At 42.2% G+C, this 23,907-nt stretch overlaps 1 protein-coding gene across 1 annotated transcript; it reads left to right on the top strand.

Moving 5' to 3' along the window:
* Window positions 1-99: 99 nt before the first annotated feature.
* foxo1a (forkhead box O1 a) lies at window positions 100-23,907 on the top strand. The gene is made up of 3 exons (XM_079679189.1): window positions 100-1,103; window positions 19,335-19,526; window positions 19,772-23,907. The coding sequence occupies exons 1-3, from the start codon at window positions 435-437 to the stop codon at window positions 20,957-20,959; spliced, it is 2,049 nt and encodes a 682-aa protein (XP_079535315.1). The 5' UTR covers window positions 100-434; the 3' UTR covers window positions 20,960-23,907.

The raw sequence follows: 23,907 nt of genomic DNA, 5'->3' as shown, positions 1-23,907 counted from the left end.
CTTTCGATGCCATTCATTGGCGCTCTCCTGGTGTCAATCCGATATGGGCGGCGTCAGCTGATACTTCCAGTAAGTCCTCACATGCTGTACAACGCAGAGAGTCAACAGGCTGTACGGGGCGCAGACGTAATATCACTAGTACGACTGGATAACAAAAACAAAGCAGTGGGTTAACACACTGAGGACACTCAGAGAACTTTTGCTCAAAGGAAAATCATTTTTAGAAAACATAACTTTTCAATTATTTTAACACAAATTGAACCGGCTGGGATGTGACTTTCATGCAGACTTTGCGCCTAGGTGGAGGACTATTTTCCCGGACAAATTGATCTGTATTCGATCGAATTTCATTGGCAAAGTTGTAACTTTTTACAGGCGACAGGTTCGTCACATTTACATGACATTGTAACACTTGGCTCCGTCACCTCTCGACCATGGCGGAAGCGGCCCAGCAGCCACACCTGGTGGAAATCGACCCGGATTTTGAGCCCCTGTCGCGGCCCCGTTCGTGCACTTGGCCTTTGCCCCGGCCGGAGTTCATCAACCCGGGCGACTCCAACACGTCCTCCCCGGTGCCGTCTGTGAAGCAGGAGCCCACCGGCAACGACTTCATCAACAACCTCAGCCTGCTCGAGGAGACCGAGGACTTCACGGAGCAGAAGCCTGTCATCCTGTGCAACGATTTCCAATGTCAGGAGAACTGTGTCCACCAACAACCTCCACAGCAGCTCCATCAGCAGCAGCAGCAGCAGCAGCAGCAGCAGCAGCAGCACCAGAATCCGCAACTCCCGCATCAGCAGCAGCAGCATCAGCAGCAGCAGCAGCAGCAGCAGCAGCAGCAGCAGCAGGTGCCTCTGCTCTCCTCCCCGGTAGGCTCCTCGTCCTCGGCCGCCGCAGCCGCAGCTGCCGCCGCTGCCCAGAGAAAGAGCAGCTCCTCCCGGCGAAACGCATGGGGGAATATGTCATATGCAGACCTTATAACCAAAGCTATCGAAAGTTCCCCTGAGAACCGACTAACTTTGTCTCAGATTTACGACTGGATGGTGAAGAGTGTGCCTTACTTCAAGGACAAAGGAGACAGCAACAGCTCTGCAGGCTGGAAGGTACGTTTCTCTTTTTTGGCACTTTTATCCAGGAGATACAGTGTGCGTAAATCTTTGTCATCTATAGCATGAATGGCGAATGACTACTGCTTGTGCCTGATAAAACAGCAGCCTGTGCCAGTTCTCGCACCAAGTTTTCCAGTTTGTGTGTCTGCAGTTCTCAAAGGGTCTTGATTGTTCTTTATGCAATTTTGTTTGTATCTACTGTGGTATCACTGTAATATTCCCCTAGGGATTGCTTTTCTGTGGCGTTGAATAGTCTTCTGTGAATATATAGCTTTTTTTATCAGAGCTTTATTGTTTATCACCATCATCTATGGTTGTCACTGTTATTGCACAGGGTCTTGCCCACAAGTGTTTTTACAAAAAAGCATTCATGAGGAGTTAAGTATCTGTAAAGTTGTTAATCATTTGCTCCAGCATGGTCTTATGCCCCCCCTTGCATTGTCATCAGTTAATAGCAATTTAGACTAAACTGGCCAGTTGCTACCATGACCTGAGACAGTCATCTGACTTCTCCCTGCAGTATGTGATTTATATGAGTCTGCTGACTCAACAGGGTTTTTCTCTACCCTCTTTTCCTCATTGCTTCCCTCGTGTGATTTTCAAAACTGCTGTGAGTTTTGTGTTCAAGAAAGTTCCCCTCAGCTGTCACTAGACAATCAATGTATGATAGATTTTAAGGCTAAATCACAGTTTTCCACATTAGACTATTGAATGAAGTTGTGTTTGGACGTCTAGGTCGTAAGGAGATACCAAAAGCATTCATGTGCCCTGGAAACAGTCCAAAGTGTTACACAAGAAGGGACTTAAAATGTCTGATGTGGTGTGGCAGGCCCTCCCACTGAACACTATTGAAGGGCGTACACCTCCCTTTGGAGACAAATAGTTTCAGTGGTGTCTGACAATAAATTGATGACGTCTATTCTCTCAGCGGGAAATTATATTGAGCCTGTAGTCACATATTGAGAGATTTATTACGGCTTCCCTCCGTTATAGTCTGTCTGGGTTGCCGATGAAATGTAAAGCAGTTGTGGGGGGGGTTATGTCTTCCCCTGTCAGAGCAGGCTCCCATGGTTGAGTCATGTGCTGAGAGGTGACACATTCATGTCAGACAGGATTTCAAGTGAGACTTTTTTTTTACATTGAATAACATAGACAGATTAAAAACACTATAAAAATAAGAAGCTTTTTTTTTTACACTGGTTTAAAGTTGACAGAGCACAACAGCAATGCACACTCCGAAATCATCAATTTGACTGCAGTGTTTACAACAAGCCCAAGACTCATGTTGAGCTGTCAAACCTAGCCCTTTCAGAAAAATGAGAGTGGAAAAAACCCTTGAGTGTGGTGAAATACCCACAATAAACAAAAAGCAGGTACTGGATAAATGTGTTGCTAGGGTGGTGATGTTATTCAAGTAGGTCTGGTCCTCTAGGATGAATCATATAGTGGATATATATAGTTAATATATCATGATTTACATTGATACTTTAAAAGGTGCAGGTTTCTGTGTATGGTGCTTTTAACTTGAATTGTCCTTTCTGATCACAACATTACATCTTGTGTGTGTGTGTGTGTGTGTGTGTGTGTGTGTGTGTGTGTGTGTGTGTGTGTGTGTGTGTGTGTGTGTGTGTGTGTGTGTGTGTGTGTGTGTGTGTGTGTGTGTGTGTGTGTGTGTGTGTGTGTGTGTGTGTGTGTGTGTGTGTGTGTGTGTGTGTGTGTGTGTGTGTGTGTGTGTGTGTGTGTGTGTGTGTGTGTGTGTGTGTGTGTGTGTGTGTCTACATTGTTGACTAAACACCAGTTAATCATGGTGGACGGCTTGTCCAATTGAGGATAAAAGCCAATTGTGGGTTAGTGATAAGGGTTAGGGTACGTTTAAAAGGGAAGCGACCTTTATCCCAAGATGTAGCTTGCGGTGCACAGTTTCACAATTTTCATCATGATACCATATTAAATTGATTATTTGGACAACAATATATTTGCTGAGTTCTTAAAGTCAATATGAGATGCTAACATTATACCCATATCAACTCACACAAATATAAATGTACATTTTATCACAGGCAAAAAACACCTACAGAGGGTTAGTAGTGTGAGGTTGCAGCATATAAATAAAATGTTAACTGATGTTGACTTTAAAAATAGGATGATTATCCTGTACTCATGTCATTATTATTATTATGTAGACCATTAACTGTGAGTTAATCTGCATTATTATGTACACTAGTAAATATTTATATTTTGCCAAGTATGCAATAGATTCAAACACTGTGAACATGTTGGTTAGTCTTCATTAAGGCCTAATTAATGGCTTCCTTAATAAACAGTGAAGTCTCTCAGTATTATTCAATCCCTTGACAGATATTGTGTGATTGGCAGGCTTGGAGAGAGGCGCTCAGCCACCGCCTGGGCTCACTGCTTATCCTGCCATGTTGGGGGTGTAGACTGAGTAATACTGTGGGAAAGCAAAGTGCCATTCATTGCTGTGAGGGGAGTTATTCATAGAGCTCCCTTCGGTTCCACACAGGGGGGCTATCACACATTGTCTCTTCGGAGCGATTTACTGATGAGCCGGGCAAGAGAGAAGCTGAGGAAAGATAACAATGTGAAATGGTAATTTAGTGGCCAGACATGTGTTTTTGGTTGAGTTGTTTCTTCTTGAATCCAGACAGTTAATCAATCAGTAGTAATATCCTTAAATCTCTCCATTTCAAATTTGATGAGACATCTATATTCTTTGAAATTCTCAAGGGTAGATTGTTTACATCTCTGACTGCATTGTTACATTTTGACTCGACTAAGACAACATGATTTATTGAAAACACAAAATGTGACCTCATTCCAAAGACAACTTTGCAAAAATGACAAAAATATTCAAACCAAAAAACCAATCCACCTTTGGTTTTAACTCCATCAACCTTCAAGACGACAAAAACAAACAGAAAGAGAACCATACATGTTCTGTAATTGTTATGTGGTGGCTTCTTCTGTGCTGTTACACGGTAATCAGGATGACAAAAGTCTTAACACAAATGCTTTCTAGGTTTCCAGGCCCCTCTGAATGTTCAACAGTAAGTGCAGTCTTTTTTAAGTTAACCAGGGATCATTTGTCCATGTGACTGATCTCTCTGAACAGATGGGTCTCCTTCTCCTGAAGGGAACGGGCTAAAGCACATGTCGTTTTCATTAATCTATGATTAAGGCTGTATGCTCTGTAATTGTTTGAGGCAGTCCTCCGCAGTCGGTCGTGTCAGAACTGAGTCATGACAGCCTCCACACTTCTCAGGCCGTCTGCGACAGTGTGAATTTTGAGGACAGTTGTGCCAGGTGGGACCAGCTTGGAGAATCTCTCAAAGTGGACTGGACAGAACGCCCGTCCAACTGGAAGAAGAACAGATGGCCTAAATTCTGTATCATCAAACCTCTCTGCGGAGCTGTTATTTATATTTGTCCCATTCCGGTTTCTTCCTTATTTCACTCCATAAGATGGCATTACTGTATGTGGTTCAAATATCACCCTTGCATTATGATATACTACGCACACTTCCTTGCATAGCTTCCAAAAATCAGTTCTTCCTTGTATTTCTGTAGTATACATACGTCACCACAGGATAAATATTTGGTTTCAGCCAGTGGAGCTGGAAGGCTCAGGTGCTCTTTGATGTCAGTGTCGGGATCAATTTTGGTCGGAGGTTTTTCTCTGTACATGACGCTCTCTTGACCTGAAATTCCTCAACCTACGCTGGTAAACACTCCCACGGGTCTCAAAACAAACTGTGCCGGTGCAGACAAACACGCAGGTCCGAGCTGATTGTAGAGCGAGTGACACCGGGGTTGTTACCATGTAAATGCACCCGATGACTCCAATCCCTTTCAGTCTTACAGTAAACACTACAGGTATCACCGAAAGGGTCCGGATACGAGATGGGTGTGGGATACTGGACAGGAAATGGCTCTTATGATTCCCTCTGGTGATTTATATTCAGAATGCAAATCGTGTTGCATTAATATTTATGAGAAATCTTTCTTGTGCTATGGCATCAAAGATAACGCCACATCGCTGTCAATAGCGTAGCTTAATTATTTTATTTATGTTGCCTCTTGGTAAATATTGCCCAGCCCTACTGTACCTGATCATTCCATTGAAGGTATTTATAACTGCTTTAAGCTTAATTGATCAGTAATTAAGTCTTTGAGTCACATAAGACTACTGTTTTTGTTTTATTAGCTTATTTTGAGATGGTGTACCTTGTTGACACATTGTTGTTGTTCTTTATACATGTGGAGGTGTAATTGCTGTGTGTTATCTTAAATGTTCTTTTCCCTGTAAACCCTAGGAATAAAGCTTAAAGAAATACAGAAGCTGAGATGTTTAATTCCTTACTTATCACAAAGCTGGTTGCACTTAATTACCGATCAGAAACTGTGTGTTTCTCTGTGTCTGAGTGTGTATAAGAAGGACAGGGAACTGGAAAGAACAGCAGTCCTCCTGTTCCTACTTGTCCAACACACACACACCTCTCACCCCCCTCGAGGACTCTAACCTTGGCATTGCCCCAAGACATGAGGGGCAGCTGTGTTTCTCAGGCAAAGAGCTGGAGGAGCTCTCCTCACCCTCCTCCCCATTTCCTGCCTCTCAATTCCTGGTTTTCTGCCTGTGCACAAAGCAGGGCACACTTAGTGTAGAGTCACTGCCTCCCCCCCTCAGTCAAACTCCAAGGAGCTAACCACTTACTGTCTTCGGAGAAAAATTAAGAGATAAGGAAAGAAAAAGAGAGAGAGCTGCCAAGACCCAGAATGCTCTAAGTTCAGACTGGGTGACACTTGTTAGGAGTTGCATAACACGACATTTACTGGAATCAGGGAGCCGCAGGCCAAAGTCTGGTGCCACTGGTTAGTCAGCGGAACTGTGAGGCACTGTGTGAGAGATATGTGGGACGCTAGTCTCCTGTGTGTGTGTTTGTGTGTAACCTGGGCCTCATAATTAAAGCCCTGCTGCTGGCAGATGCATAGACACGATGGCAGACAGAAAGACAGGCCAACACAAGGAACATTCCTGCACAGGCTTTTATACTTTATTTTAAATGTTTTATGCGGTGTGATATCATGACTTTCCTTCTCTCCCCATCTGATTTTAATCCAGTATCTCCTTACAAGTGTTAGTGCTGTCGTTCACATGTGATAGAGCCTGAGGCAGAACTGTTGGGAGGCGGGGTTGAAGTAAACGCCAGTGTGCTCTATGGGTTCTTGAATGTGAAACAATCTGGTCATTTTATACTCAGAAGTCAACATTTTTTGGCTTCATGTGCCAATGAGCCACTGCCATAGGGATGAACTAGGGCCCTGCCTCTTACACAGTGTCGTACAGCAGCTGTGAGTATTGGTAAACTCTCTGTGTAAGACTTCTTGATAGACACTTGGACAGCAACAATGATTATTTTCTTATTATTAGTAAACATATTGATTATTTATTTCCTTAAATGGACACATTTTGAGTTGAAATTCCAAAACCGAAAGTGACATCTTCAAATTTTAAAACACAGACTATTACATTTTCATTTATATAAAACAAATACATTTCTGGAATCTGAGAAGTAACAGTAAATGTTTGTCATTTTTATTAATTACTCAAATAATCATCATGTTATGCTAATCCATAAGCTGTTACACTGCCTACAATTGTTGTCATGTTTGAAGTGATGTTACTGTTCCCCTCCAAACTTTGATTTTGCAATCGTGTGAAACTATTAGCCCCACACATGATTTCACAACGTCATGTTGTCCTTCTGACCCGCTCCACATTTGTTTACGTCTCGTCTTTGTCTGTCTCTCATTCCCACTGCCAAGGAAATGTTAGAATATTAACGACTCAAACCTCAACAGACTGAAATATAAAAGAGGCAAGAAGCAGGTCAACGTGGCTCAGCTGAGATATCAAATTATGTTGACGTCTGCTTGTGTGTGGCACACGTTTATTTACGGATCTAGCCACGTCGTAGCTATAAAGCCACACTAATCCAACTTCAAACAAGTATTGACTATTGATTCCATGTGCCTGGGCTCTCTGGTTCATTGTTTCACAGTAAACTTTCAACAGTATGGTCCAGAATGCCATGGGACGAAGCCATCAGGCCACAACAGAAGCTGAGGGGCACATACCACACACAGGGGATCATATCTGTCGGTCTGTCGGTCTGTCTGTCTGTCTGAGTTTAAAAGTCTTTACAAGTTCAGATTTTTGGTCATTGCTGTATTTCAAAACATTATTCTTTTTTTCACTCAAATGTGCCCAGAAGCTGTAGAATGCATCTAACATACCAATAAGTTAAACATTGAAGTGGCTAAAACTGAGGCTTTTGTTGCTCCACAGAACTAAACTACCACATTGTTTAGCAGTGAATTAATATGCCTGTTGATTTTCTAGGTGGTCTGCCAAATAGAACTCAGTCAAGTTTTCTCGTGCATCAAATAACATTCTGCCTCCACCAATCTGAGCCACCAATGATCATTTTAGACAGCTGAAACAAGAACACCTTTAATTAATACGTTTAATGATTGTTAGAAATGCCTTGTAATGACTTTCTACACTTGTTATTGCAGAAAAATAACATTTAGTTCCATCATACAGCTGTTGAATGTTAATATTTTCAGAGATGATATTGATCATTGTTATCCACACTATTCTACATTATCAGTTTAATTTTAAATTGCTTGGATCAGAGCTTGGGCTTGGAAACAAATCCCAAATGCAACACACTGTCAGATCTCTGCACTATTTCATGAAAATGAAGTTGAACATACTTAGTTTTTTTTAACTTCGTGTCACAGCTGGTTCAACTGCTGGTTACTTCACTATTAAAGAGTTTTTAACTGTCGGGAAAGAACCCAGGATAAACCACAATAAAGTGCCTCTTTCATTTAGTGAATTCAAACAAATCATGTCAAGAGTGTACACGGGTGTTTTCCACCCACCTCAAATACTGGCATCACACAACCGTGCAGCACTCCTGCCAGTGTTTTGTCGGTTCTTTTTCTGGCTGTGCAACAGAGGACAGATCATTCAGTGAGTTTAGAGTCCAGTGACTGCACAGCCGGTGGAAGTGATATACAGAAAAGCTACCAGCAGAGAGTAAAGCCTAATTTAATAGGGCAGATGAGAGGTGCCCACGCAGGCTCTGGAGTAGAAAACTACATTTAGTTGACATCCAGCGGCACGGTCAGGTAAACAGTCATTGGGGATGAGTCAGATTGTTTTGTTTACCTCAGTGTGGATTTGGTAGTAGCGAGCCGAGAGCACGTGATGGTCTGTTTTGGCAGAGGGTTTGCTCAGGCGCTGAAGTTTGTCTCACAGAATACGCTGTGCTCTCTCTGCCAACACAACTTCCTGTCAGTCAGAACCTTTTGAAAATGGTCCCTTTGGGATTAACAGGAAGAACGCAGCTTTGTTTTACAGTGTGAGAAGACTAGCTGTGTTGATTTTGAATCATTTCGCCATTCAAATGAGAAGTGAAAGAAAGATTTTTCTTAAAAAATGAGGGAGTGAGTAGAGCAAAAACTTTTACGGGACTGCTCACTGCCGAGGGCCCCAGACCACAGGCATTACCCAGACCCACATTGTTGTGCAATTCCCGCCCTAAAGCGATTATGCACGGTGCCTGTCAGACTGGCCGGGCATTATCACACAATCGCACATGCATTCATGCATGTGCGATTGTGTTCACATCCATGAGTGCTCACGAGAGCCCTGTAGCTGGCTGGCATGGGTGGAAATTTAAATGCGCACTTTAATCAGAAGCACGGTTATGACTGTGCATCAAACAGCAGGTCCCCTGCTCCTGTTGTCACGGGAACTAATAGTTTGTTTTAAGGTCAAAGTGCGTACCAGTGTAAGATAACTGCTTCAGCCTGGGATGTTCTTATTTTATCATCCTGACTGATAGCTGGGACAGACAAAATGTAGCTTTCCTGAGATTATTTATATTTCTCCGTGGTACTGCTATATTGTCCTCTACACTCAAGGATCGGCATCTTAAGTTTTCAAGTGGCTGTGTTGGATTCTTGGAAGTGCAGCAGTGCCAATCCGGAAGATTGGACATGTAACTACATGTAGTCTCATTTTTCTCTCAAGGAGTCTTTCATGTCCTGATTGAAGTAAGACAGGCGAGATAAAGAGCTAAAGAAATGCGCCACTGGGTTTTTTGAGGTCATGTTGAGAATGCATTCATCAATGTTCTCATTGTTTAAAGAGACTGGCATTGGAATTTCATTCAGATTAATCTTAACCTGTAATTACATTACATGTTAGACGCTTTTATCCAAAGCGACTTACATACTCAATACTGTGGGCAATCCCCACAGGAGCAATTTGGGGTGAAGTGTCTCAGGGACACAACGACATGCTGACTGCAGTGGGGTTTGAACCTGTGACCCACTGATCCAAACACCAACGCTCCATCCACTGCGCCACACGCTATCACAGAGGTTTACCTAAATGTCAGGAATATTACAATTACAATGACAATTTTGCATCGCCTTACTGTAGCTACATATCCCAACTCTTACTGATACAATCCATCCTTCTTGAGAGAAAAAACCTGAATCATGGGATCTCAGGAAACATTGTTAATTTAATGTTGCACATTATGAATGTTATGCCATTATGTTGTCTGCCATCATTGCATTAATTATCTCTTCTCTAGAATCTATTACTTCTCTCTTCCTCCACTTGCTACACACACTTTCAAGAGATGCAAATATATGCCCATGACTGACAGGAAGTGGGTGCTTTGAAAGCAGTACAAGGTATGCAGCAGAAGGGTACTGATGTCATTAGTGGAGGAAGCAACACTGAGCATGACAGCAGATTCTGTGGCTTCTTCCTCTTTCAGTATATACTTAATTTCTTTAAATTCATCCGCTTTGCATTACTCAGGGCTGGGAAATAAAAGGAATCAGTGTGATTGCTTATCGTTACTCTAAATTGTTCTTATATATTCTCTGAATTGTCATATTGAAATATTGTGGTTTTCACATGACGTTATCAGCTAAATAAAACTGCATGACGTCAGATGAATAGAGCCAAAGTAAATGTTGGAGTGAGACTTTGGTTTACTCATGTGTGGCTCCTGTCCTGTACTGGTGCCAGCTTGATAGTAGTGCCTCTGGGGTGCCAAGTGCAGGTCTTGGTGCCCTTGTATAATATCACACTTCATATCTACTGTCCTTCACCACTGATACCTTTTTTTTCATTGAATTAATTTGAGGAGATATGGATGTTGTGCGGCTCATACAGCTCAATCTACAAGTTCAAAATCATAACACCAACAACCATTTTGTTATCTAAGTAATCCCTGGACTTGTTTAAGCCCGTAAAATAATAGATAGATACTATAGATGTATAGATATTAATACAGTAGCACAATGCAGCTGTACTCTCACAAAATATGTTTTATTTAACATTGTAACACACTAACAATATATTGATTTTGTGACTTGTGATAGCAACAATGCTATATAACAAGGACACGGGCGATAATATTAAAAATAAATATATGTTAAACTATTAAACAGAATAATATGCTTTTGCTAAACAAACTGTGTTTTGCTAATCATTTTTGAGACAAATGTGCAAAAGGGAACCAAGCCACTATCTAGTCGACAGATTCTGTTAAAACACTAGTTTACTAGAATAAAATCCCCTGGCACTCCTTCACATATACAGTATATCTTTGTAGTGATGACTGATGTTATTATCTTTTTTAATGAGCCCATCGAAGGAGAAAAAAACTACTTTGTGATAAAAGGACTGTAATGGCTCTACTACGTCTCATAAGGTTTTCTTTTAAGTTGTTTTCTCCATGGGAGAGCATGAGTCATGTTAGCTCAGAGCCGGCAAACAGGTAAGTGCATTACAGCCCAACGTGCACTCGTACAAATGGCTTCATGGACATTATGCATATAGGGAGAGTTTAAAGGAAAGAAGGTTGTTCCTATTTCTTTTTTGAACAAAATGGTTATTCTTAACTAGTACATGTACATTTGAATTGAAGAAAAAAACTATAAAAAAACTATAAATAATATCATGTGGATTCATATAGGGAGGATCTCAGAAAAAGGCGTTTAAGAGCTTCACGAAAACAGTCCGTATTCAAAGCGTGGGTGGTCGTTTTTATTCAATTTGACAATTTTAACCAATTACAAACAGTGTTGGCCGTTTTTCACGAGTACAGTTTATAATTGCACTTATTTATGTCAGTGCTTTGCAGTGTAATAAAACAACACATCAAATAAATGAACTAATGATAAATGTTCTCAGCTCTGAAGCCGTATGGAGATTTATTGATGGAATCAACACACAACCATAAAAACAGCCCGGGGATACCCCCATGTTTGCCAGGTTGAACTGGGGTAACAGGCGTTTATATATAACCCCCTAACACTCCTCCCATGGTGGGCTCAGGCCGTTACACAGGCACCCAGCAGTGCTCCACACACTGCATCTTTATCCCAGCAGAGCAGGCCCAGCCCAGCCGCTCTGCTGATCAGAGGCAGAAAATACCCCAGCTCCACAGACACAGCTCTGTGCACTTACAGACTCACATTGTGTTGCACATAGCAACACATGCACATATTTCAGCATGTTAAGCTTAGCCAGCACAACCTGGTCCCTGTCTGTACACATGAGCTGTGTGCTGCTTAATTCTGAGTCAGGAAATTAGCGAGCACAAGAGGGCTCAGCATGTAAACACAGATTGCCGTTAGCATGCTGCTGGGACATTATTTAAAGGTATGTGTAGCAGTTATCATAAACAGCATATGTATAGTCTGAAGTAAATAGAAAATGCAATGTGAATCATTCAGTTGGTCACTCGCCACTAATGCAGCTAACCTTTAGAGCAGTGTATGACAGTAAGGAGAGTGCAAATCCATCAATATAACAACATGCATGTTTTTCCCTTTAGCATTTAATAATATTTTCCTAAAGAGAACTACTAAGAATCCTCAAATATCTTTAAATGTTTTGAGAGTTTTAGTTGAAGATGAAGTGGTGTTTGAAGTTTAAGCATTAAAATAAGTTAATTTTTCAGGTGAGCAACGAAACAAAACCTTAAACATATGTTTTGAAGACAGGAGTTATTACATCCCACATTTTCTTATTTCTTGTATTAAAGTGCCATGAAAAAGGTAACATTTTAAAAATAGAACTTGGCCGTTGTTATGAAATAAACATATATCGTTTTGTCTAGTTATGGTGAAGCTTGCCTAGCCTGTCAATAGCTTGAGAATAGGATAAATCAGCGATAAACTCTTTATTGTTTTGTTTTTTCATAACTACTGGTCCCTACAATTCTCCTGCAATACTCTAGTAAATGGTAATTGCCAAGGAATTTGCCTTCTCTACATGGCCTGGTGACACAAAAAAATAGAAAAGCAAAAGTCATATTGGATTTTAAGGTTTGCAGCTAACAAACACAAACAACTCTGCCTTCTTTATTCAATCAATAACCCTTCAGTACATCGTGTAATTCAGCAATGTTTTCTCTAAGCAATTACTCCAAATGTCAAACCTTGGCCCAACCAGAGGAAATGGCAGAAGATTAATTATTCTCTTACCAATTTGTGTTTGCTTGGATACATAATGAGGTCAAATCATAAGTGGGGAACTGTATTACAATGTACAGTAAGAACGTTATCCTCCATTGTAATCCTGCTGGAAAAGCCTACCTGGACAAGGGCCCCCTCTTTCCTTTTTACTTTTGTTTGCCCAGTCAGACTACAGAGTTTTGATTAGGAAGTGGTGGCTCTTAACCCAATGTTTGCTTCAGCCAGTCCCTTGCATTGCACCAAGCATGGCCTCATTCTGCTGTGTTTTGCACCAGAGAAACCAAAGGCATCAGTGGGATCAGTATCAGGACTGGCCAGCTCTTCCTGTGCGGATACAAAGCAGCAGGAAGTTCTCTAATAGCCCCTCCACTCCACCACTCGTCTCACACTATCATACGGCGATGAATGATCCTGGAGTGTCAGTGGCTTTGCTGCTTCTCGCCTTATGCGCTTAACCACTCGCAGACTATTTATCATTTGTCTCCAGCGTTTGTGAGACCGATCAGTCTTAAGCTTAAACCAATCATCATCCGCTCAGGCTTCCAAGTTCAGCAGTGTGTGTGTGTGTGTGTGTGTTCAGGGGGAGGGCGGTTGGTTGCACTCAGATTCCTTGCAAAGGATTGTGAAAAGGAGTCCTGCCAAGAGGCCGTCAGTAAATACATTTGCAGACAGATTTGCTTCTGCATGACGGGTGTTTTCTGCCTTTCCATCTGTGCTTTATGATGGTCATATAACTCAGTGTGTCACAATGGTAATTTTGGTAAGGTACTTTCTTATAGGTCAAATACTCCTAGTTGGGCTTATACAGTAGAACTCTAAATTGAATTTGAAGGACTCCACTCTAAGCGCTCTGCATGTGGCCTGGCCTCCACTCTCTATGCCATTTTGAATGATTGAAAGTTGACGTCAGCGGGTAAGAAAGGGACAGTTTTTGCTGCAACCTGAGTGTGTGATCAGCTGTGGCCAGAAGTGTATGTGCATGATGTCCCAGAGGAGCATGTGAAAAGGACAAGGGAGGAATAGAAGACTAGGAATGGGGCGGGATGGAGGGAAAGGGCAGCGATGGTCTATTTCTGGTTGAATCATGTCCTAGGGTCAGTTTTTTATTTTAATCTGGGTCTGCTTCAAAAAATAGAAATTGTGGTTAAAGAGGCTTATTGGTATACCACTGTTAACAGTGACACATTTATCTGTTCACAGCCAGTACAACCTACGGCGCTGTGCTGTGTTGCTCGCTGCTACGCAACATTAATGACAACAATCATTTTCTTTTTTCCGGACTCTTTTAATGAACCCAAGGGTATAAATAATAAAAAAAAATGCCCGAGGCTTCACATTTCCTGTGCTCTGCTTTTTATATCCACTGCCTTTTGTGGTCATTGCTCTATTGACTTTAGTAAATAGGTCAGTGATTATCCCCGACCAGTTCAATATTGGTGCTGATGATAACTTATCAAACAGCAAACACATGAAGTCATCACAATCTATTTCAGATTGCTCTGTGAATTTGGTAATGTGAAGGTGTAACTCTATATTTTCTGTATGTTTGTTTGTTTTTTAGTACACAACAGTCAACTTTCATTTTCATCAAACACAACACTAAAACAATCCCCCTGTATAAATACTGTTATTTATGCTAAATCAGCTTCAACCATAACACCCAAGTCTTAACATCCTATGATTCGGCACATTTTGGGAACTGGGGTCAGAAAGTCCTTTGACCTTGTCTTCATTGACCATTTATGTCCAATAAATAAGAAATCCCCACCATTAAACAACCAGGCAGAACTGACAATATAAAATATACATTACATACTCCCTCTTGCTCATGTAAGCTTCCACTAGCTGGAGGTGTTATCACTTTGATCGGCCTCCACTGCCAGTTAACCTCAATGTGCCACCTTAGGTAAACCTGCTTTCATAATCTATTGGAATCTATTGTAATCGCTCTCTGGATCACAGAATACTTTGTGCATCTGACATGAAGGGGAAAACCCTCCTAGTGTGTGTGTTTTGAATACTCTCTGATCCCAGTGAGTAGTAGTTCCCTGTCACTTGTCGCCCCACCACCTCACCTGGAGCTGTGTGCTCAGCCTTATGCTGTTGTTAAGCGGGCAGACCTGCTGAGCTGGTGTTAGGCTAATAACAGGTTTACAGGTTTTCTGTCTGAACCACATTGCTCTAACTCAGCCAGACTCAGCACAAAGCTCCAGACATGACCATGCGACAGCTTTAGGGCTACTTACTTTAGTGGTTAGAAATGCTGCGCCTTATGCTCTATAGGTTGTTCTCTTCATAGCCGCAGACATTACACAGAAAATAGCTAGTTACAGTGCTAGAACAGAACACCTACCTAACTACTTTCAAAACAAAGCTAATGAAAGGTGAAGGAGTGTGTTGAGGACAGCACCGGTTCTCTAATGAGTTCAGTGGAAATAGTGCAGGGAAACCACATTTTTCATTTCCACCGGTTCCCTATCTCTGGTAAATGTTTGTGAAACCTCGTAGAGAACTGCTGCCGTGTGAGTTTAAACCTGCTGCAAGCTTTCAGTCTGTGAGGATGGAGCATTGTTGCAGATGCTTCATACTTACAGCTGTACAGGCTGTGCAGATGAGGTTTCACTTGTGGCTTCACTCGATTCAAAGCAGCCCTGCAAGTAGGAGGTGTAGCTCTCTTTTGGGGGATTTTTTATCCGATTTGACATTTAAGAGACAACCCTGCAGATGCAGAACCCGCGTCAGTGTGTCGGCATCTGTCTGTTTCTCTAGTTTTCTGCAGGTACTTTGCTACGGAAAATGTGTGAGGAGAGGATACTTTAAGGAAGGATGAGGCTAAGGAAACAAGATGAGGAGATATACTTTAGGTGTTAAAATTGGTAGAAGACAAGGAAACAAGATGATAAAAGGCGAGGAGAGAATAGCAGAGAGGAGATGAAAGGAGGTGAAAAAAACAGGAGTAATAGAAGTGGAGAAGGAAGGGGAGGAGAGGGTGATGCACTGAACACTGTGGCCTTTCAGCAGCGCTGCCAGTAAGGGAGTTTATACCAGCACAGTGTGTACTGATCCATGCCTACTCTGTCACACACAACCTCTCTTTCTCTATTTCTTAAATAGCCTAGACTCAAAAAACACATTCTCCTTCTGCCTAACACACCACCCAGACGTCCATACTGCAGCCACTTGTTGAGTCATGACGTATCCAGTCACGTATTTCAGTTTCAGCGGTCCCCCGGCAAAGCGAACATTACTTCCATTTAATAAATATAGTATGCATGACATCAGAGATAAACATAAACTCTCTGGTCGTGGGGGGCGAGGGAGGGGGGTTGTGGTGTCCAGTTGGCTCACGGCGCTGCGGCTTTCGCATTCCATGCCTTTTTACTCTGCCTCACGACCGCCGCGTTTCCTGTGAGGCAGGAAGTCAGCTCTGTTTCCTGTCACAGTCCTCTTTCATGTGGTCACTTCCTCATGTTATGCCAGCGCCACTCTGTTCTATTGACTCAGAAAATGGAGCTGCTGCTCCTGGTGGTGGGTTCAGGCAGAACAGAGAAAACATTTTTTTTTATGACCTCTGGCTTTCAGAGACAGAGTAATGTCAAGTTACTGCCTGTTTTCACAACATTTTTTATGATTACATTCCTCAGTGCAACAAAAAGTTATCACTGTCTGTCCACAGTCTTCTGTTTTCTTTCCAACACTGTATTAATGTCTTTTCTTTGTTTAAAAAAACAAAATAACTCTACTTTTAAGATGGGACAATGTCGTCATATTTTTAGACAACACCAGATAGGACCATCCTTGAGCCACGGTAGAAGGGGATTTTGTAACCTGCTGAGGAATGTTGATTGTGATGGCTGCCTGGCTGGGAATCCTGCCTTTACTGTTTCCTAAGAGATACTAACAAGTCGGCTCTGATTACGATTGAACTTTGCACACAGTGATTAGTTGGATTGTTAAGATTCCTGTGTACTGTGGCCGGAGATATATCAATGTCACATAAAGTCGCCGCATCCAAAAGAAAGAAAGTATTCTGTAGAAGAAACTTTTAAATCATATATTAATTTAAAGAAACACACAATACAATAGGCCTATTATCCTAACTTTTCATTCATACATGTCCAAGAGTGTGTTAGTGTCACTCAGTGTATGACTGTGTTCATGTGCGTGTGTTCATTTCAAATCGCGTGTCGATAGGACTGGCTGCAGTAGAGAGAGCAACAAGATCAAAACCATACTCCACTGCTGCCATTGAGCTAAAAACATGAGCTGGCTCTTAAACACACACACACACACACACACACACACACACACACACACACACACACACACACACACACACACACACACACACACACACACACACACACACACACACACACACACACACACACACACACACACACACACACACACACACACACACACACACACACACACACAGTGGGAGGCACTCTTTCCATTGGCCCAACTAGACACGCTCAGCCACACTTCCCACACGGAGTTCTGCCGAGTTTTTGGTATTTCCCATCAGAACAGTTTTGATAACCCTTCATGTGTACTCCTACACTTAAATAAAGACTTTAACCTGTTTTTTTTATGTTCTGCATCATCACAACAACCAGTGCCTGTGACATAAGCCATAGAAAACAGACCCTCTAAAGTGACTTTAGCTGCAAGTTTCTCCTTCCTGTCATAAGGAAGATATAGGGCCGTTACAGGACATCCCGGCGTCTGCTCTCACATTGCAGTCATTGCTTTTTGCAGCACAGCTGAAATTGCCAGCACTCTTAGCAGTCATGGGAAAGAGAGGCTCATGACCAGACTTTTATCCCCGCATTTTGTCATAGCTACCGATCTGCACGAGGAGGTGGGGGGGCAAGCATTTGCTAGACTAATCAGGTAAGGGCTGTCATGTCCTTCAGATCATGCAAACCAGCCCCGAGACGATTGGCTGAGGCAGTCAGGTCATTTGGCTTCAGAGTTTCATTCATTTGTGAAGGTCCAGTTTTCAGACAGCCCGTTGGTGCCCTAGTGCCTGAGGTCCTCCAGTGACAAGCAGTAAGAGATGGAGGAAAGTAGTTGCAGCACACAGTAGGACACATGCATCCACTCATGGTCCAGATACTCGTGACTGCTCTCCTCAAACAGTTGTATAATGTCCTCTGTGACTCAAGAGGGAGCTTTCCATAGTTTGAGAAAATGGCCCTGATGATGTCATCGTCATGTCACTAGGGTTAAATTACACTTACAATTGACACACACAGAGAGGTTGGTGAGTTGTGGAGTGGAGTCATTAAAAAGGGGGATATGATAAACTACAATATTAAGTTCTGTTATTGAAAATGTAGGATGTAATTTCTCAAGAGTTTGAATACCAGAGACTTGAAAAGCTGGATATCCCAGTCTCTTCCTCTTTTTAAATGTTTTATAGTTGTCTCATGTAAGTCTACCAATGTTATGGAAGTACAGTAATTCCTTCTTTATTAGGCAAAAAGGCTACATTGCCACCACTGTTTCTATCTTTTCATGTGTAAGAATTTGCTCTTCTTTTGTGTTGTATATTATCGTAAAATAGGAAAAGTTTGAAGAAATTACTTGGAAAAGTAAGCTATAAACTAAACAAACCATTAAAGTCGAGAAATAATTATCAATGAAAAGATTTCAAGAATGAGTGGTGGTAGAGAAGCAGAGGTGAAGGCAGAGCAGAGGGCAGACTGGGAACCAGATGTGAAGCAGTGACTCACAGCAGGAACAGGCCTGATGACGTTGGCCACTATGCACGCTCTGCATGTGTGTGCACTGGGAGTTCCAGACTTTCTTCCAAAACAACAAGCTTTACGCATGCACAGTAATGTCCTGACAAAGGGCTTATTACTGCATGTTGGCCCTGACTCGATACAGAGCCACAGTGTAAATACTTTATGAGGGTAAATAGTCAGTTTAATAACAGGTTGTTCTGATTTGAAAATATTAACAAATGAAGTGTGAAGTGTTCCAGTAAAGTAGGACAGAAATAGTGTCTCACTTTCTGTGGTTTGCTTAGCAGACGTTTGCCCAATATTCCCGCTCTTGTTTGCCTTGTTTTAATAATGCTTCACTAGCTTCCTGCACAAAAATTAGTTTTTCCACTGGGGGCGTCACTAAGCAACGTTAGAGCGCACTATTAATGTGTCTGTAAGGAGGAAAGATTAGTCTGTTTCCCCCCTTTGATTCAGTCCTGGTTCAGACAAGACACGTAGTCAGGTGAAATGTGAGTGTTGGTTTAATTGTGTTTTATAATGGGCCCCTCTGTTATTGTAAAGGAAACAAAGGCCCGCATATAGAGTATATTTGGAGATAAGATTATACTTGACTGTAAACTGTGTTCTTTCTGGATGTATTGCTCATGGAGTAAAAGTACTGCGTATGTGAGTGCACATGAGCTTATTTGGCTTTCGATTGTTGAGTAACCTTAAATTCCCCCCTTTCTTACCTGTCAAGCCACATTTTTTTTTAAGAGAGCCACCTGTACTGATGGATTTGCACTTGTATGCTAAAGCAGATCTGAGGTGTTTTTGAAAAAGGGCACACACACATCTCCCTGCTTGTACTCACCCTGCTTCTCGCTTTCTTCCTTTCCTTCAGAACTCCATTCGACACAACCTGTCACTGCACAGCCGCTTTATTCGTGTCCAGAATGAGGGGACGGGAAAGAGCTCGTGGTGGATGCTGAACCCGGAGGGGGGGAAGAGCGGCAAGTCCCCGCGGCGCAGAGCCGCCTCGATGGACAACAACAGCAAGTTCACCAAGAGCAGAGGAAGAGCAGCTAAGAAAAAGGTAAAGACATAGAGAATCCAGCACAGGCTTTTGTGGTACTACCTAGCTGATGTTTAACTTTTTTAACCAGGACTTAGTTTTATTTTTGTCTCTAAACTCTCTCTCTGTCTATTTAAGATTATTTTTAGTATGAATTTTTTCCAATTACGTCTGACATACACATATGTGACACTGATAACACGTCTCTGGCATATAAAATACCGTATGTCTATCGGTACACTGACAGTCTCCCTTTCCCCCCCTAGCTGTCCCTTCAGGGAGGACCTGACGGAGGCGCAGACAGCCCCGGCTCCTACTCCAAGTGGCCCGGCAGCCCCAACTCCCACAGCAACGACGACTTTGATGCGTGGAACAGCTTCAGGCCTCGGACCAGCTCCAACGCCAGCACTCTGAGCGGCCGCCTGTCGCCCTTCATGCCCGAGGACGAGCTCGGGGATGCAGACGTACACATGGGCTACCCAGGAGCCGCCGGAGCCAAGATGACCGCCACGCTGCCCAGTCTCACAGAGATGACGGGCTCTCTAGGACACAGCTCTGCGAACGTCATGGAGAACCTTCTGGACAACCTTAACTTGCTATCGCCCAACAACTCCCAGGTTGGAGGCGGGGCGACGACCCCCGGATCCTCCCAGTCCTCCCCCTCTCCGATGATGCAGCCGAGCCCTGGGTACCCCGCCTACAGCTCCCCCAGCATGGCCACGCAGCCTCAGCAGGATTACCGCAAGTGTGTGTACGGCCAAGCAGGAATGAACAGCATGTCGTCCATGTCTATGCAGACGCTGCCTGAGAGTAAGCCCAGCTTCGGGCCCAGCATGGGTCAGTACAGCTGCCCCGCAGGGCTCTTGAAGGAGCTGCTGACGTCAGACACAGACCAGCACGGAGACCTCATGCCATCAGTGGACACCGTGGTGTCTCAGTCCAGCGGAGGATGCATGCTGCCGCCGTACAGCAGCAGCCAGCATGCATCCAAACTGATGGGAGGAGGGAGTGTACATCCGCACGGTCACTCTCACCCTCACCCCCATAATGTGCACAGCCAGGCCCCGGTCACGTCACAAGCTATGAATGGCCGGTTGCTCATGTCCTTGAGCCACGGTGGGGGCAACACACGTTTGCCTACAGTCAAAAGCCCCATGCAGATGCCTTACGGTCTCTCCAGCCACCTCAGTGTGGGAGGCATGCCAGGGGGCTTCTGCCCCCTCAACACCAACGGATACGGCCGACAGGGAATGCCACAGCCCCTGCACCCGGAGAAGCTGCCCAGCGACCTGGACGACATGTCCATCGAGAAGTTTGAGTTCGACATGGAGACGGTGCTCCATGACACTCTGATGGATGGGGACTCCCTGGACTTCAACTTCGAGCCAATGGTGACCCAGCAAGGTTTCCCCCACGGAGTGAAGACCACCACACACAGCTGGGTGTCAGGGTAGATGTGCTGTTGCTCTTTTGGTAAAAGGCACACGCAGAACTAATTTGACACAAAACAAGTGTATGACAGGATGTTTAATCCTCAGCCTAACTCCAGCCGCTCTACCATCAACATTTTGGGATAAATTCTGCAGACTGACACTGGCCGTGATCAGCGTGAGCCCCGGAACTGGTGAAGATAACATCTGAATTATTTTTTTGAAATATAAAATATCCTCTACAAACTAAGTGCCAAACATGTTTTGCCTTAAACTAAGAGCCAAACTGAAACACACCTCTCTAGTTTACTAAAGGTCACAGATGCTATACTGTGGTTGTGTCTCTGTCACTGCCAACTACATCTCATCAGCAGCAGCACAATCTGTAGAAGTGCACAAGCTCAACCCATGATGTTTACTGTGTTTCCACAATCAAACTTTTCTATGTACAGTGCAGTGATAATTATTAACCATTACAGAAGAATTATGAAGGTAATCTGGATCATGGGTTTGTGGACTGAGAGAGAGACTTCTCAAGGATGATGTTACAAAATGACTCACTTTGTTATTGCCTGAATATACTTAATGTCATCATACAGTTTGTAAAATCAGGCCTCTTATTTTCTAAGACTGTAAATATTGTTTACAGAGCGGAAAGGCAGCAGAAATGAGCTCACGTTGAAAACTGGATTGGACTCTTTTAAACACATGTGTGGACAGATCTGTGCTTGAAGATTCTTCTCTATCAGGCTGTAAAAATTATAACACACTTTTTTGATTTATTGTACATACATTAAGAATGTATGTTAAAATGATGTAGTGGATGTTTACTGGATTTAGTATATATTTGAGATCTAAATTATTTGTGGCTATTATAGATATATGCTGGTGCAGAACCTGCACTTAGAAATGTTCTGAGTCTCTGTCACTCTGAACCTTAATACCACAGGGGCCTATTTATTGTGCCTAACAAAGGAGATGTCGTCTGCAGCTTGAAGGGTTTTATATTGTAAATGTCTACGGTCCAGAAGACACTCAAATCCAGCAGTTTTGAAGAAAAGTATGGTGCATTTTTTTTTTTTAAGCTCCCACTTTTCTGATTTTAAAAGTCATGAAGAAATGAGTGACTGTACATTGTTATCGCTAAGGTTTTCTGAACGCTTCGCATCTCTGTGAATGTTTAAAGGTCAAGGCAGGTCGCTGGGTAAAATGTTTTGTCAGTGCTGCTGTTGTTTTCATACTGAAAGTTTGCATGCTGAGTCCAAGACAGAGATTGTCCTCAAAGACACTGTGAGTATCCAGCCTGTCCCCTGTTCAGTTTCAGAACTTATTTTGTTTTTACATTTTCTGTCTCATAAGGTCAGTGTGACTGATTTAGATTAGTGGAATGTGATTCCTTTGTGTCCAAAAAGCTGTCTAATGCTATAAGTTGGATCAGCTTTACTGCTTTTTATGAGACTCCACTTTCACTCTGCCCCTCCTACCTCTACCCATCTACAAGTCTCATTACATAAATATAACATGTAACTTCATAGCTCAAATCATCTTAACATGTCTATTTTGATTCTTTTTTGCCCCTGAAAAGCGCCACTAAGTGTTAAGTATTTTATTGAGCGTGTATATTTGCATTTTCTGACTTGCTTTTCCCACTTATTGATGTACTAACAATGAGCTTGTCAGCCTTTTAGTGAACTTTTATGCTGAGTCACAAATTGTGTACAAGATCGTGGCTTACCTTTGTGAAGATGCTGTCTGATGACATGAGTGCTCCTAATGAAGTCTTGCTGGTTTAAAAATAACAAACTGAATCTGACTACTCTACATTAATGCTAATTGCATGATTTATCCAGAAACCACATATATCAGCGTGTGTTTGATCACGTTGCCAAGGGCTCTTGAGTATGCGATTTTTCATTCAAGCACTAATGACTTGGAGTAATGACCAGGGGAAATCTCTTTAATTAGTTTGAGTGTTTGATTGAAATGAAAATGTGTGTACTCCAGAGCAGTAATGGCACCTGATCTTACACTGCTGACGTAGATTTCTAAGAAAGCTAGCGAGCGGGGCAGGTTTAAGAAGAAAAAATAGATATTCTTTGAAACATTTCAAAAGGCTGTTTAAGAAGCTGCTGTTTGGCTTTGTGCCAGGTGTTGCCTTTTCTTACCCAAACATGCCATAATGTACTATAGCCAAATTTGCCTTTGAAGTCATAGTGATATATTGATCATTTTTATCATGTGATATGTTCAGATTTATATATATTTGTGCCGGTCACTCAAGCCAGGATAAACTGTAATGAATCCATGTAGTCAGTGTCACAGGATTCACTCTAAAGTTAAAGAGCTATACTAAGTAAATTATATCTTTACATTTTTAAATGATTGAATCTATGCATTGTATTCCTTAATTTTATGTTGCTATTGTTATATTTTTCATTTTCTTTGAACTTATGACAGAGATATTTTATTGTAACATAGCGCTGTGAGATATTATGGTGTTGTTGTTGTCAAAACTCTATGTTCCAAATAGTTATATGGGAAAAAATGAAGTTTATTTAGAAAATAGATGATGCAGTAATTAATATGCTAAGCTTTTGTAAACTGACATTGTTGTATTTCTTGTATTTAGATAACGTTTTTAGAAAATAGCATCAAAAAGCAAATTACTCAAATAGATGGAAAGAGATATTGAATTGTTTAAATTAAAAACAAAACATTTACTCTGTCAGAGAAAATTCTGGACAATTATTTTTGGAATTTTATGATAGAGAGATATCACACTTTTACTTTCATATATCCTTGTAAAAAGAGGAAGAGTTCCCAATACATATTTTAAAAATAAAGCTCTGTTACATTGAACTCATATACAGGAGTAAATTGGAATGTTGCTGTGTGATTTGCAATCAATAAGAATATGTAACTTGTTCAATATTAATGTATTAAGACCTGAATAAATGTACTTCTGTGTTGAA

This window comes from Notothenia rossii (assembly GCF_949606895.1).
Source record: "Notothenia rossii genome assembly, chromosome: 4".
NCBI classification, from domain to species: Eukaryota; Metazoa; Chordata; class Actinopteri; order Perciformes; family Nototheniidae; genus Notothenia; species Notothenia rossii.
The sequence above is the reverse complement of the archived record's forward strand: the minus strand, read 5'-3'. Positions and strand labels throughout refer to the sequence as shown.